At 33.8% G+C, this 15332-nt stretch overlaps 1 protein-coding gene across 2 annotated transcripts; it reads right to left on the minus strand.

Annotated features, from left to right (window-relative positions):
* Positions 1-3729: 3729 nt before the first annotated feature.
* Positions 3730-10032, minus strand: LOC144555229 (serine/threonine protein kinase OSK4-like). 2 transcript variants are annotated; one of them, XM_078303488.1, is made up of 12 exons: positions 9817-10032; positions 8926-9123; positions 8087-8271; positions 7812-7994; positions 7612-7743; positions 7341-7526; positions 7160-7249; positions 6969-7052; positions 5066-5182; positions 4468-4698; positions 3989-4349; positions 3730-3893 (listed from the first exon to the last, which is right to left on the minus strand). In XM_078303488.1, the coding sequence occupies exons 2-11, from the start codon at positions 9110-9112 to the stop codon at positions 4236-4238; spliced, it is 1509 nt and encodes a 502-aa protein (XP_078159614.1). In that variant the 5' UTR covers positions 9113-9123; positions 9817-10032; the 3' UTR covers positions 3730-3893; positions 3989-4235. The 2 variants fall into 2 exon arrangements, with proteins under 2 accessions (XP_078159614.1, XP_078159615.1); XM_078303489.1 differs by lacking the exon at positions 3730-3893 and having other exon boundaries at positions 4113-4349; positions 4468-4667; positions 9817-9993.
* Between the last annotated feature and the right edge of the window lie 5300 nt (positions 10033-15332).

Here is a 15332-nt window from a genome sequence, read left to right on the forward strand (position 1 = left end):
AATATATTCTCTTTATAGTGATCAACTTCAATTATTACATGTTGTTATAGTAAAGTGTTGCTTGTAGCGAACTCCAGATTCCTACATATCAGAGAGATTTTTTTTTTTAATTTAGAATAAAATAATATAATGTGCTGGAAAGAGAATGGTTGGAATTGGAACTCCAGATTCCTACATATCAGAGAGATTTTTTTTTTTAATTTAGAATAAAATAATATAATGTGCTGGAAAGAGAATGGTTGGAATTGGATCTCGGGAACGAGGAAGAACCAAGTGTCTGCACCACCAGAATTTTTTTGAGAAATGGCTTTTTTTTTCAACCCTATTTTGAATAGAAATGAGGAAAAGCTGGGTTTAGATTCTTTAGAATGAATGAGAAAAAGAACTGCACCGAAAAACAAAATTCAATGCAACCTCTCTACACTGAAAATTGAGTCTATGGTACTATGCATATTACGATTTGTTACTGTGCTACGGCTCTATATTCGAGTTTTCAAATCCTAACGGTCGATCCGAACCGTTCATCTTGTTCTCCATATTAATATGTGTTTGGAGACCAAATTTTACATTTTTTGAAATTTTTTTACTATTTTTTTAGATTTATTGAAAATCACTGTTTTTGGATGGTCCAGAATTTTCATATCAAGCGATTTTCTAAACATCTAAAAAAATAGTAACAAATTTTCAAAAAATATAAAATTTGGTCTCCAAACACATATTAATATGGAGAACAAGATGAACGGTTCGGATCGACCGTTAGGATTTGAAAACTCGAATATAGAGCCGTAACACAGTAACAACCCGTGATATGCATAGTACCATAGACTCACTCTTATTTTATTCTCTTTTTCCAAAAACTCGCCCAACCATTCCCTTCCTAACATATTATATTATTTTATTTCTAAATTAAAAAAAATATATATCTATCAAGGGCATGTATATGGCCCAATTTTATGATTAGTTGCAGCAGGCCGTGTTATTTAGCCCAATAAAAACACCAACTTGATTTGGATTCCGTGGAGCCCAGATGATGGAAGTATATCACTGTCATTTGAGGCACTCTTTGGAGTTATTGGAAAGGGAGCCACGCTATGGACCAATCTCAACCTTCGTAGGCAAACGCACCAAGCAACTTTTTGTATTTAAGCAAAATAAAAACCTACGGGCTTGTAATTAAAACAAGCAAAATCAAAAACAAAAATTTAATATCCAAGAAAAACAAAGGTGAAAGGATTTAATCATGCAAGTACGACGCTAACATTGTCAACTATCAACGTTAAGGATATACTATGGATATTGGATGCTGACAATATTTTTCTTGCATGTTGTAATGTTTCACCTCTGTGCTAACATTCTCATAAATTTCTCTGGATACAAAATTTTACAACTAAAAATAATTGTTAAATCTTACTGAAAACATTTTTTTTTTAGGTGAAAAACATAAAAATAGAGATGTATGAATCTATCATGAAAATTTTCATGAGCACTTGATAATCTATGGGGAAAAAATATTCTCGCCAACAAATTTTTTTCCTAGCGCTCGCCTTAATTTTTTGTTATATTTATTGGAATTTAATTTAATTTTTTTCAGATTTCTTTATATAGTCTAGTCCTTTTATAAAATATTACATATTTACTTGTAACTTAATAGTTAATGTTTATTTTGCAATTGTGCAAAACTTAAATTTAATTTTGAATCACTGCATATTATGCATTTTAAATTTTAGCCTCGTTCATCTAAAATTTAAAATAATTAAAACATAAAACTATATCAGTATTTGTATCCACACATATATTCATATATCGAATATCATATCTAATTTTCCGAATACTAATTGAATACGGATCATATATTATCCACTACATTTTCACCTAGGATCATTCCAACCTGTATGGATACTTTATATGATATAGTTTTACGTTTTAATTATTTATATTCGAATAGCAGATATAGTTTTACGTTTTAATTATTTATATTCGAATATCATATAGTTTAATATATATTATAAAAAAAATTATATTATTTATTGTTATAATTAGATAAATACTATGAACTTCTTCATCATCTTTTTAATGTAAATGCGAATATGCGTATCCATCTGAGTATTTAATCAGTATTCGTATCTGGAAAAATAAAAATAAATATAAATATGGTTTTACAGCTAGATAGCTCCGTATCCAGAATCCAGAGTTCGAGATATCTATCTTACGTGTTACGTCATGCCCAAAATGAGGCCAGATATTTGTTTTTGGGTGTTTTGGAATATTTGCGCTTTTGTCCTGATTGAATTATTGCCAAATTTCACGTTCATTCACTAGATTTGGTTGTCAAGTAGTGAACTCTATTTTCATTTATTTTACATTTGTACTGGCCAGTATCTGAATGAAAGGATTCTCTAGAATTGCGAAATTCAAATGCAATGATTAGAACACAAACGGAAGCAGGAGATGAATTGTGAAAATTCAAATTCAATCCCATACACGTGAATTGTGAATACTTAAGCTTTTACATTTGTATTATCGCACTTAAGGTGTTTATTGGATCAGCTTTATTTGATTTTTAACCGAACTGACAAATTTTGATTTAAATGATTCAGTTCGGTTGAACTTTTAGAATTATTTTTATTTTTATATTTGGTTCAGTTTATATATATATATTTTTTTTTCAAAACTAACCAGACTGAACTGAACGAACTATATAGTTCAAATATCCTAATGGTGTTTTGCACTATATAGGAACCTCGGAAACACAAGTTGCACAATAATAAAAAGCAGTCCATGTCCCTTCATCTCCTTATTTTTTTTTCATTTACTCTTGGGTGCATATGTTTATATATAGATGGTAAAGTTTGTGGGTCGCAAAAACAATTTACTCATTATTTTATTTTAATTGAATTGTTCGAAAACAAAATATTTTGTTTCTTTCTTGCTTCGCTATGTACAGAGACTTAGCCTTTTGAAATTTAATCTCTCTTATATCAGTTTAATAACAAGCTGAAATTTACTTTTATTTTTTTATGTTTAATTATTATTTGGTTGACAAGTTTAATTCAGTTGGTTCGATTAATTTTTTAAAAACCATATAAAATTTTGATTAAGCTATTTAAATTTGATTTTAACCGAACAGACAATTTGAACACCCCCAATCGCACTATAAAGTTCCTTCCAAGTATTCCAACTCCGGCTTAAGGATTTTTGGTTTATTTTCTCAATTAGCTTTCTCTTAATTCTTTGTTTTTGGTTTATTTTCTCCTCTACGCATGAAATCCTAAATAGGATTGATGGAATAAATGGTAAATTGGAAGAATCGCATGGATTATTATGATAGATGACTATTGAATATTTTCAATTTCAGATCAACTCTATTTTATTCATTTCTATTGAATTGAAATGAATTCTCGTCGAACTTCGTTTCAGTCAAAGATTATGAGATATGAGAAATGAGAATTTGATTTCCCTTCCTTTTTTTTTTTGAAAATCTTCGCAGAAACTACGAAGTCGTGAGGAGAAATTGAATTCTCAGCCTTTGAGTACAACAATTTTAGAACTTTTTCCTAATCAATTGTGCTACCTCCATTTCACAGAGAGGGAATGGCGTCTGGCCAGGATGTTACTCGGGCCTCAACTTGAGTATTTGATAATATGTCAAATTTTTATGACAATAATATTCTTGCACGGGTCCATATATATAAGTATTACTCGCAAACAATCATCATAACAGAGCACAAATAGATCAATTACCTCAGCCAAAATAGAGTACAGAGTAAATGTTCCAATCTCACATATATCATTACTGGTAGAAATCCATATAGGAATACGGGTATTCCACCCAAATAACCCTAATAAAGTTAATTAGGCTCACAGGAATTATAAAATAACAACAACAACACAACCTACATAAACCAAGAACAGGTGCAGGCTTCTCTTATCATTTTCTTTTCTTCTCTCAAAAGCGAGCAATTCACAAATGAAAAGCCAAGAACACAACCTACATAAACCAAGAACAGGTGCAGGCTTCTCTTATCCTTTTCTTTTCTTCTCTCAAAAGCAAGCAATTCACAAATGAAAAGCCAAGCACCAACTGCACCCGAAATCTCCAAACCAGTGTAAAAGGAGACCAAACTTTGTTTGATTATCCACACACAAAAAAGACATCCAAACAAGCAGCCAAATCCTATTATTCTGCTACCAAATTATACGCTCTATGTTCCTGTACATTGAGTTATTTGAAACAATCAGATAACTCTAAGTTTAAAAAGAAACTCCGCGCAGAGGTCGAGGAATAGAAGATGGGGCCCAGTAATCCTTTGCAAATCAAGGAAGTATTTATCTTCCTTTGTCCTATACAGCTGCATTATAAAAAAAAATTGTAACTTGTTAAGACAATTGGTTCATAAAGCTCTGACAGTGTTACAGATTTAATTCATGTGCAGTGTGCATAATTTTTTAGCCAAAAGAGAAGCATACCTGAATTTCAAACTTCATTTCATTATATGATCTCCCTGCAACATTACCATTGCTAACAAATGAGTACTCATCAGAAAAGTTGTAACCGCCATGTGAGACCATGTCAGGCTGAGGTATACCAATTGATCGTTTGCACTTCATGTTGTAGTGCCCATTCTTCTTCCAAGAAACATTCATGTCGTGCAATGCTCTTAGTACCTCTGCCATAATCTCACGGGGATGAGCCCGAGACTACCAAATTATAAATTTATTCATCAACTTCCATAGAAAAAATAAGATACATGATGTCATCAAGAGGCAACACCCCACCCCCGCCAAGACACACAAAAGAACAAAACCAATCCACCCACTTGCAATACTTTCAATTAAATTTTTTTGAAGCTGCCGTATCTCGCAAGGAAATGATGATGGTGGACCCAATAACCAATTATTCCGTGATATATAATATTATTTATTTGTTAGTTTTATCTTGGCATTTATTAATTTTTTCCAAGAATGTAACGGAAGGAAGGAAAAACAGAAAGATATCTATTTATTCTGCTATAACGGTATATCTAGTGAAATGGATTATTCAGTACGTTTGGGTTAGTTTTCTAACCTGAAGCCCAAGAGCCCATTTTTTCTCATGGTGGCAGTGAGACTTCGGGGCCATTGATTGGGGATCCATGCTCCCTTGATGATTAGCAGATCCGTACAAATTGTAATTTAAAGAATCCTGAAGAAAGAAATTTGCATGAAATATTATTAATCAGAACCATCTGTCATTTGTCTCTTAGACATCATAGTATACACATCTTCCCATTTTCAGTAACTTGAATTCCATTTGGTATCACTGTCTTTTGTTGATCTTCATTTTATTTCAGGGGATAAGGTACAATATGTTCTATTAGATGGCATAATTTCCTTTATTTTTACAAGTCAAAAGGAAAAACACAGGTTCCTTAAAGTAGCGTGGAGGCATTTAAATTTTTTCCATTTTTATTTTCTCCCCTTCAAATTATAACTACACTCGCATTTCACCCTCTTTACTCTACGGTCCCAACGTCATTGCTCTATGATAGGAATAACTGGAAAAATAGTTTATGGACCAACTGATTTGAATGTAAGTTATAAAATTGCTAGATCAAGTGGAAAAATTCACAGCAGTGATTCAAAAATCTCATCAAATTCAGAAAGCTTTGAATTTATTCAGCAATACAAATACACTTTCATATGTTCATAGAATTTATATCCGAATGATGATTTGAGATGACCCTAATTAAGTTGAATGTGCCAGCAGATCAACAGAGCATGAGGTGATTCTCGTTAGTTTGGCTAATCCTTGTCGCATGGATTGTTCACAAGAGTGTTTGGCGCAGCGCATTTGGAATAGGCATGTCAAAGAACAACAATAATGAAATAAATCAGAGAGTTCCTTTTCCCAACAGTTATTCCTTTTTAGTTTCAATAGTATATTATGATATTATGTAATATAAACATTAAACTGCAACACGGATGTCCATCATTTGCATTTGGAAATAAATTGGTTACTAGAATTGTTGATTGTATAAAATCTATTCGGTTCTGATGTTCCCATTTTACTTGATTGAGGTTCCTCTCTGATCTGATTTTGGTACCATGCTTAGCCAGCTTGTACCAACAAGTATTGAGGTATATTTACGGATGCTACCCTTGTCCTATCAACACCGGTATTGTATTAGGTGCTTGTTAATATTAATAAACCAGCCACAGGTTTCTTGCTATTTCAATTCAGTTTTACTATTTTCTATTTAGGTTTATCATTTATGAATGAAACGGAGACTAACTGTTTTAGTCTAAATGGCAATAGAAGATCCATTAGAGGACGCAATGTGGCAATGCGCAATTAAGAAGTTTAATTAAATTTTATTTTTTCATATTAGACTAAAAATGAAACCAAGACTAACAGTTTCAGTTAAAATCACAAGTAGAAGATCCATAGAGGTTACAACCTGGCAATGCCCAATTAAGAATCCTAGCAAAGTTTGAATCACTACTATTCATATCTCCGGCGCACGCTTCGCATGGCCTATAATTTCGGAAGCAAAAGCGGCGGTTGCACAAATATTTGCCATTTTAAAAATTAATTCATGAGATTTCAACTTGGAAAACTAATGCTTGATTTTTTTTCTATAAATAGAAAGGATAATAGTATAAAGGGCACTAAATTTCTGGTAAGAAAGTTCTCGGTTAAGAATTAATGGTGTCCAGCATTAGTTTTTAAAAATGATATTGTAAGCACTTAAAATTAAAAACAAGAAAAATGGAAATTTCCTTCTTGTTTCTGAAAAGCAAAAAGAGGAGAAACGAATAGGTAATAAACACAGCCTTCATTATCCAACACATTTCTGAAGCAGTTAACAGATGCTTAATATTTACAATGAAATGTATGCATTTTTATCTCTTAAAGGGCAGTATGAAATTTGACAACATTCACACATATATTATGTAAAAAAAATACCCTATAAAGATACAAAACAAACCTTACACTCTTGATAATCAGCCCCGAGATAGCCACTCGTAGCACGCAAGCGGCTGTCCAAAAGGAGATTATATGTAACAGTGGCCTGTCATGAGATTTTCAGAAATATTTCAACATTACATACATAAATTTTGTTATTAAATTTTGTCAGAATTGTTTCGTCTTCAAATCAGCTTCATTTGAAAAAATCACCTCATTTTGACTTCGGCTAGAAAGAGATTCAAGCAACTTGATCTTGTCATATCCCATCTTAATCACCTGCTCTAGAACTTCTTCATCAATCTGGAGTAGGATGAAAAAAAAATGCTTGAAAAAGGGGAAAACTATGCAAAGCAAAATTGAAAAAAGTCAAGCAAGGCAACAAGAATTGTACCTTTCTTGCCTGAATGGAAGTGTCAGGAGGCGGGACTGCCAGATAGTGGGGTAGTCGAGTCCGAAACCAGGCGTGCTCACAAATTTCATTAATTTTTATTCTCTTCATTGGATCAACAACCAACATTCTAGGAATCAGATCCCTTGCCAAAGCCGACAGATGGCTCGGTAATGTGTATATTCCACTCTAATTAAATAAATAAAAAAATCAATCAAAGAAGAAAAAACCAAAACAGAAGATAAATTAAATGCTATAGGAAAAAAGATATCACCTTTATCTTTTTAAATAAATTGGGGATATTCTCATCATCAAAAGGAAGGGTGCCACAGAGAAGAGCGTAAAGTGTAACTCCACAACTCCACACATCAACCTCAGGCCCAGCATATAATTTCCCAGATATAACCTAAGACAATATAGAAAAAATTATTTTTGAGTCTACAAGAGAAAAATATCAGCTAAAGATATATTTACCTCAGGGGCAGCATAATTTGGACTGCCGCAACTGGTCTTCAAAAAATGGCCATCTCGCATAACATTGCTCAACCCAAAATCTGCTAATTTGACATTGTATTTTGAATCGAGCAACAAATTCTCCGGTTTCAAATCTCGATGCACAACCATGTTCCTATGACAATATTCAACTCCCGATATGATCTGCATAAGAACAACAAAATATCAATTGTCAATTATGTGCAATTAAATATTCATTCCCAAAATGAAAGCGGATATCAAAAACTACTATGGACCTGTTGGAAGATACGTCGGGCTTCATCCTCCTGCAATCTACCTTTCTCCACTATGTAGTCAAATAATTCTCCATATTTGCAATATTCCATTACAACGAATACATGTGTTGGTGAATCTATGACCTCATAGAGACGTATCACATGTGGGTGAAAGAATAAGCGCAATATTTTCATCTCTCTCTTCACTGATAGATCACGAGTAAGAACAAAATTATTATAATCAAATCAAGTTCTACATAGCTGGTATACTGGTATTATGACAAGTTTTTGTTTGCTTGTTTTGTTCTGTAGTGATAACATCTACAAGTATCACTTTGCAACTTATAATTATAGGAAACTCAGCTACAGCAACTGATATTGATACTGTACCTAAACTGAGCTACAGGCCTCAACTCGTACCAATCGGTGTGAATTACATCGACATTTTTTGTAGTAACCATTTAAATGTAGATTTAAAAATGTAAAATCTATAAGTTTTTTCTTGTTTAGTTGTTGTTTGCAAGATTTATTTGGTGATAAGTTACGAATACTAGGCTGCAGCTTAAAGTCATTGGGAAAAAAACACTACAGTACTTCATTTGACACTCACTATCAGAAATATAACAGTATTGTAACTTGTAAGTAGCTGTATATGGTCTGCGCATACCAATAAGAAGCCAGTTACATCTAAATAGTTTCAGAGATTATTGTATTCTTGTTATCCAAACTAGAAGACAAAAAAAAAATTTGGCAAGGTAAAACTCTAATAACACTTTGGTCAATTCAAGACTTATTCTTGACCAAAACTACTAACAAAGAAAGAACTGTGACTCGGTGGTACTGACATGGGTTCATGGTACCTTTTTCTTCCATGTCCATGCTTTTCATCTGACGACGGTCGACAATCTTGATAGCAACACGAAGACCAGTTACTATATGCTCAGCAACTTTTACCTTGGCGAATGAACCTATACCCAGAGTCTTACCCAGCTTGTAACTTTTTACTAATGCCTCAGGATAGCCTCCTCCCCTACTGGAACTCCCCATTCTAAATGCTCCTGGCCAATGGAGAAGTTCCAATATATGTATTATCTCTATTAATAAAATACATCTTATTTATAAACAAGATATAAACAAGATAGTGAATTAGAAAAGTTTACTCCGGAAGTTCTATAATTGAATGGTGAAAATCATTAAACTAAAAGTTTAATATGTTTTAAAATCACAATGCTACCATAATTCCACTTAAGTTGATCAAAAGGATTGATGAGTATTCATGTCTTCGAGTTACCACAATGAGCTAATTAGCTTTCAGCAAAAGACTATTCAATTCTGACTTCAATTCTAGCAGAAAACCTCTCCAATACCAAAATAACATATAGTATAATTCAAGATCATACTGCTAAAAATTCAGTAATTTGACTAAAAACTTACTGTGAATTCAAAATAGTAATTATTCGTGAACCTCCCTGATCAAACTGACATGCCTTGGGCCATTAATCAGAAAAATCAAATTTGATTCAATCTGTGCAGCAGTCATATGAATCCACAACATTCTCCCAAATTAATTTAAAATTTCATCATGAATTAATGTTATATATAATAAGCTGATCATACAAACTAAATACCCAGCTAACAGCAACTCCATTCCAATTAGATATCAACATGCGCCGAGCGAAAAGTTCAAATCGACTTCGAAACCAAATAAAAGAGAAGAGAAATAGAAAAGAAACAGCTCGCTTCTTCAGTACCTGATCTCCCGGTGTATTTTTTTCTCCTTCAGAGAATTAGAATAGTTCAAACTTCTACTCTCGGAGGGAGGAGAGGAAGAGAGAGAGTTCTAGGGTTTTTTAAGAGGAGGATTGATCGGAGGAGAGGCGGAGCAACGGTGCACTTCCGTCCAAAACGATCAGAGACGACCTTTTTGGGCTAGGGGGATTATTCCCTTCTATTTTATTCTGGGCTTTACTTTATTTTTATACGACTATAAATATGATTTGCTTAAAGTAATCCCACGACCTTCTAGTTCAAATCCTCTGAAAATCAATCTACGTGATATACTCTATGGCAAGTCGCTGACAATGTAAATAACTGAATCTTTTCCACTTCAGTGAAAGATAAACGATGTTACGTACAAAATACGCCGCACGGGATCAAAAGTTAAAACTCGATTATCTGCTGCTTCCGTGCTCCGCGAGGCTTGCGAACTTAAAGGATCGGTCAAAGGAAAACGGGTAACCAGTGCGGGGAAATGGTCCTACTTGTTGTTATTTGTTAGTTGTTACTGCTGAGTGCTGACTAGTGCGGGGAAATGGTTCTCTTCCCGTATAATATCATCTATATCAGTAAACCCTTCTATAAGTATAAAAAAAATTATGTAGTAATTCACAAATGTAAGGAACAGTAGTAAAATAAAAATATAGGTTCAGCCGTTCAGGTGTTACTTTGTGAAAATAGTAGCCTCTGTAAATTGATGGTCGAAGAAAAAAATATTAAATTAGCTTTTGTTATTTTTCTCTATTTTATAAGTCCAATTATGAAAATATTATTTATGTGATGGTGAAATTATTAAAAAATAGAGGTTTTTTGCTCATAAAAATGAGATAAACATTTTGAAAATTAATTTAACTTGATCTAAAACTTGAAAGTAAGCATGTATAACACCAAAAAAAAATTATTCAATATTGAGATTTCTTGCGATTAAATATTTTTACATATGTCGATATGCAAAAGTGTTGTAAAAATTGTACTAAGCAAAACCTTATCATGCATAGTTTGTACTTTACAATGATAAAAATCTGCTTGATTGATTGATGATGTTGATGTTAGAAAAAAAATATGAGAAACTTTGAAAAAATTAGAGAGAATTCAAATCCTCTCATTAGTTTAGAAGTTAATGCGCGGTCCCATCACGTGGATGGAAGAAACTCATAAGCTTATTTTAGTGACATTTTCTATTACAATATGTATGACGAGGAGGGTTCAAATGCCTTTATTTTTTGTCTCCATCATGCTTCCGTTTTAAAAAACTTTAATAACTCAAAATTTAAAACTTGAAAGTCAAAATAAAGCCGTTAAATGTGATATATGTTATTTTTTTTATGTGCTCATAAAAAATTATCACATTTCAATTTTATTTTTATGTGAATCAATAAGTTCAAAAATCAACGTCTAAAAATCATCCACATTAGTGTGTTTTTTACAAGCTTTTGATGACAATCAAAATATAATTGAAATGTCATAATTTTTTACACGTGCATAGATAAAATGAGGTAAGTCATATCCAACAGTTTTTTTTTACTTTTAAGTTTTAATTTTGAATTATTAAAGTTTTTAAAAATAGATAGAGACATGGTTGAGGCACAAAAAATAAAGGTATTTGAACCCTCCTCCTGTATGATATTGCCACTTATTTTTTACAATTTATCATCCTATTGCATGGAAAGTTGAATGGTTTGTTATGTTTATATTTTCAACTTAAAATTGATTGATACAATGTGCAAATCTTGATGCAAATTAAATGACAGAAAATAATAGCAAGGAAAGATTGTTGAGAAAGCTGGATTCCTTACCATTTTTATGGAGTATAAATTTGTTTAGAGAATATGAGAAAAGAAAATCTCCGGAACAGTTCTCGAAGAGAGGGAAAAGGTTTCACTCGCTCGAGAGCCGAAATTTTTATTAATAGAAAATATAATAAAAAAATATCCAGATTAGGGGACGCTTTTCGTTATTTTTCAGATATAAGGAAAACGTTTTTAAATATCGCGGCCAATGGCCGTTGTGGCTTATAACGGCCATACTTAGTGCCTTATTAACCGTTCTAACTACATTAACAATGCTAATTGAACCAGAGAAAAAAACCGGAAAAAAACCCTGTCCGTTGTGAATAGAAACGGCCAGGCGAAAAAAAAAAAAAATTGCTGTCCGTGATTAATAACAACGGCCAGCAAAAAAAAAAAAAAAAAAAAAGATGCTGTCCGCGATTAACAACAACGGCCAGGGAAAAAAAATAAAAAATACATGTCCGTGATGGTTTGTAACGGGCAGGGGCGGAAGAAAAAAAAAAAAAGTGGACCGTGATTAATAGCAACGGCCATAGCCCATTCTTTAATTCGCCTCCCTCGTTCTCTCACGCTCTCTCTCGCTGCCCCTTTCGCTCGCTCTCTCTGTCTCTATCTCCGCCGACAGCACCAAAAGAGAAAAAAAAAATCGGTGGTCCTAACTGAGGAAGGAGATCAACAACGTACACAGGACGTTATAGAAAGCAACGGCCAGGTCTCTTCTGCCTCCATTTCGTCCTCTCTCTTTCTCAAGTGAGTTTTTTTTTTTTACTTAAATTAGTAATATCTCAATAATTTATTAATTTGATTAGTTGTGAAGACAATTATTAAGTTTAATTAGGTGAAATTACAACCAATTAGTAATTTTTTGAAAAATATTGTTAATTAGGTGGAATTGAAACCAATTAGGTGGAATTGTAACCAATTAGGTGGAATTGAAACCAATTAGGTATAATTGTAACCAATTTGATTGTAGAAATTAGTAATTTCTCAAATAGATTTAATTTTGTAATTAAGCATCAATTTTGTATTTAAGTTTAATTTCATAAATTAGCACACACTATTTAGGTTTAATATTTTAATTAGTATCCGATTAAGTTTAAATTTACAAATTAGTTTTAATTTTGTCAAATTGTACCAAACTTGCATTAACTTTATGTTTTAATTTTATTCAATTAGTTCTAGATTTATATTTTAGGTTTTATTAAAATTTAACAAATATTATGTAGAAAATTCATCGTATTATGTACCTCAAAAATGTACACTTGAATATAAATTATTTAAAATGTTATTCATGCAGGATGGCAGAAAATTTTAGCAATCTGTTATGGATGCCGCATGCACAGCATAAAATATCATTATTATCTGATCCTGTAAGTTACTCGATGAATCATATAAAATTCAAATTTCATATAACTTTTGCTATGAGATAAATGCTTGAATTACGATATTGTTTTTAATCAAATTGTATAACAATGACAGACTTATAACGGGTTGGATGTTCGACACCGTCGGGCTGTGATTCCATTTCACAAGCTCTGTGAACCATACGTGCAGAGGCTTGGTTTGTTTCAAGTTGCTAGAATGAAAGAAATAAATATTGACAAATTCCTCCTCGCTAGCCTTATTGAGCGGTGGAGACCAGAGACACATACGTTCCATCTTCCAGTGGGAGAGATGACAGTCACACTGCAAGATGTTTCATGTTTATGGGGATTACCAATAAAAGGGGCTCCGGTGACTGGTTTTGCAGACGTACAAGCGTCTGAATTAGTGGAACGGCTTCTTGGAGTTGGGCTTGCAGCTCGGCTACTTAAAAAGAAGAAGAGAACGGGGCCGAACGAACAAGTTGTTCGCACGACTTCTGGATATTCTATAGAATTGAAGGAACTACGCAATCAATTTCAGGTCATGCCACACTTACAGCCGGGTGAGCCTACAGAAGAGCAAGTACAACAGTATACTCGGGCTTACATACTCGACTTGTTCGGGACCATGCTTTTTGCTGATTCTTCGGGAGATTCTGTTCCTGTCATGTATCTGCAATTTCTTGAAAATCTCAACTCACCGACTCAATACAACTGGGGTGGTGCTGTTCTAGCAGTACTATATAGAAACTTATGTAATGCCGTTGAGCGTAGCACAAGAACAGTGTGGGGGCCGACTCTTCTTCTCCAACATTGGTGTTGGACCAGATTACCGAACGGACGTCCTCGTCTCCTCGGTGGATGGAATCCAAATTGGGGCAACCCGGATTTAGAAAAGTAAGTACAAAAAATTTTACAATAGTTTAATTTATCATTTATTATGTGTATTAAGATTATGTATTTGTTTATTATAGGTGTCCTGCAATCGGGGAACAGTGGTGTTATTATCATAACTATAAGGAAGCTCACGGTCGTGCTGGAGTTGGTTACTTTCGTTCGACACTGCAAGATCTTGAAGACCACATGGTAAGATGGGAACCTTACAAAGATAAGTTACAAGAGAATCCACCCAAACTGCCGTTACGAATTTACGAGGAGAGTGATGTATGGCTTGCATGTGTCCCACTAATACACTTTTGGATAGTGGAACATCATTATCCTAATCGAGTGATGAGGCAGTTTGGGTATTCACAGGTCATCCCACCTCCTGAACCATTGTTGAACGAGATTGAGGTACGTCGGTTACATAACATTAATCACAATGTCAGTGTGGTCAGAAAAAATTGGGCCAATGAGCACCAATTTTACATAGAAAGGGCATCTAATCCTGCCGACAACTTGGCTGAAATAACGGGGATATGGACGGATGACCAGCTTTTTGATTATCGAACTTGGTTTCAGAGGGATTGTATGTTTAACGTCTTCTTGAATAGAAGGTTCATACAGGGTGTTGATAATCCCATGCCCGAATATAGAGATGAGCACAGCGCAGTAGGGTACATTCCCAGTGCCCCGAAATCAACACGTGTTGTAAGTTCAAATTTAATTACAAACACAATTATTTTATGAAATTATTCTATCAGATAAGTTACAAGTTTTTTAATGTTATAGGGACTACGAGGGATAAAATTAAATGCCATTAGTATAGCTCTGAGCAAATCAACCTCAAACACTTACAAGGCTATCGGGAAGTTTTTGCTAAAAATAAGTTGTGGCCTTCTACGAGATAATGGGATGGAAACTAAATATCGTAACATGATGAGAGCGGCCAATCTTCCGGAGAATCCCGATGACATTGAAGTTGGTGATATTCCACCTGATCAAGAACCCATCCCACCCTTTCCCCAAGATGATAATCCCAACTATCAACAGAATTGGATCAACTCTGAGAACGGGTTGATGGACTATCTCGCACAAGTCGCGAACATGCCACCTCAGTACGATCTGGTAAGTATAGAAAACTTCACAGTAGCTTTAACAAAGTCTTGATTATGATGCCGATTATGTTTATTGAAATATTAATGTAATTTTTATGATATGGAGCACATGATCATGTTGCACAGGGAGACGCAGGTCCCAGCCAGCCACCTCAGTACGCAGGTCCCAGCCACCTCAGGTCTTCCCTCTGTGTTGGTTGTGTTTGATAGGGTTGGAATAGACTGGGACCCGTTTGTGGAACACTGTATTGGGTATATACAGCTTGTGGTTGTGTCTCTGGTACCGTACTATCAATAAATAACTGCGGTTGTATTGAACCGACAATTGGAACCAACTCAA

Source organism: Carex rostrata, chromosome 6 (genome assembly GCF_964058835.1).
Source record: "Carex rostrata chromosome 6, lpCarRost1.2, whole genome shotgun sequence".
NCBI lineage: Eukaryota > Viridiplantae > Streptophyta > Magnoliopsida > Poales > Cyperaceae > Carex > Carex rostrata.

Coding starts and splice junctions, on each gene's coding strand:
- LOC144555229 (XM_078303488.1), bottom strand. CDS start 9,112: ATGGGGAGTTCCAGTAGGGGAGGAGGCTATCCTGAGGCATTAGTAAAA. Junction 7,053..7,159: donor CTAGCCGAAGTCAAAATGAG/GTGATTTTTTCA, acceptor ATCTCATGACAG/GCCACTGTTACATATAATCT. Junction 4,699..5,065: donor AATGGGCTCTTGGGCTTCAG/GTTAGAAAACTA, acceptor ATAATTTGGTAG/TCTCGGGCTCATCCCCGTGA.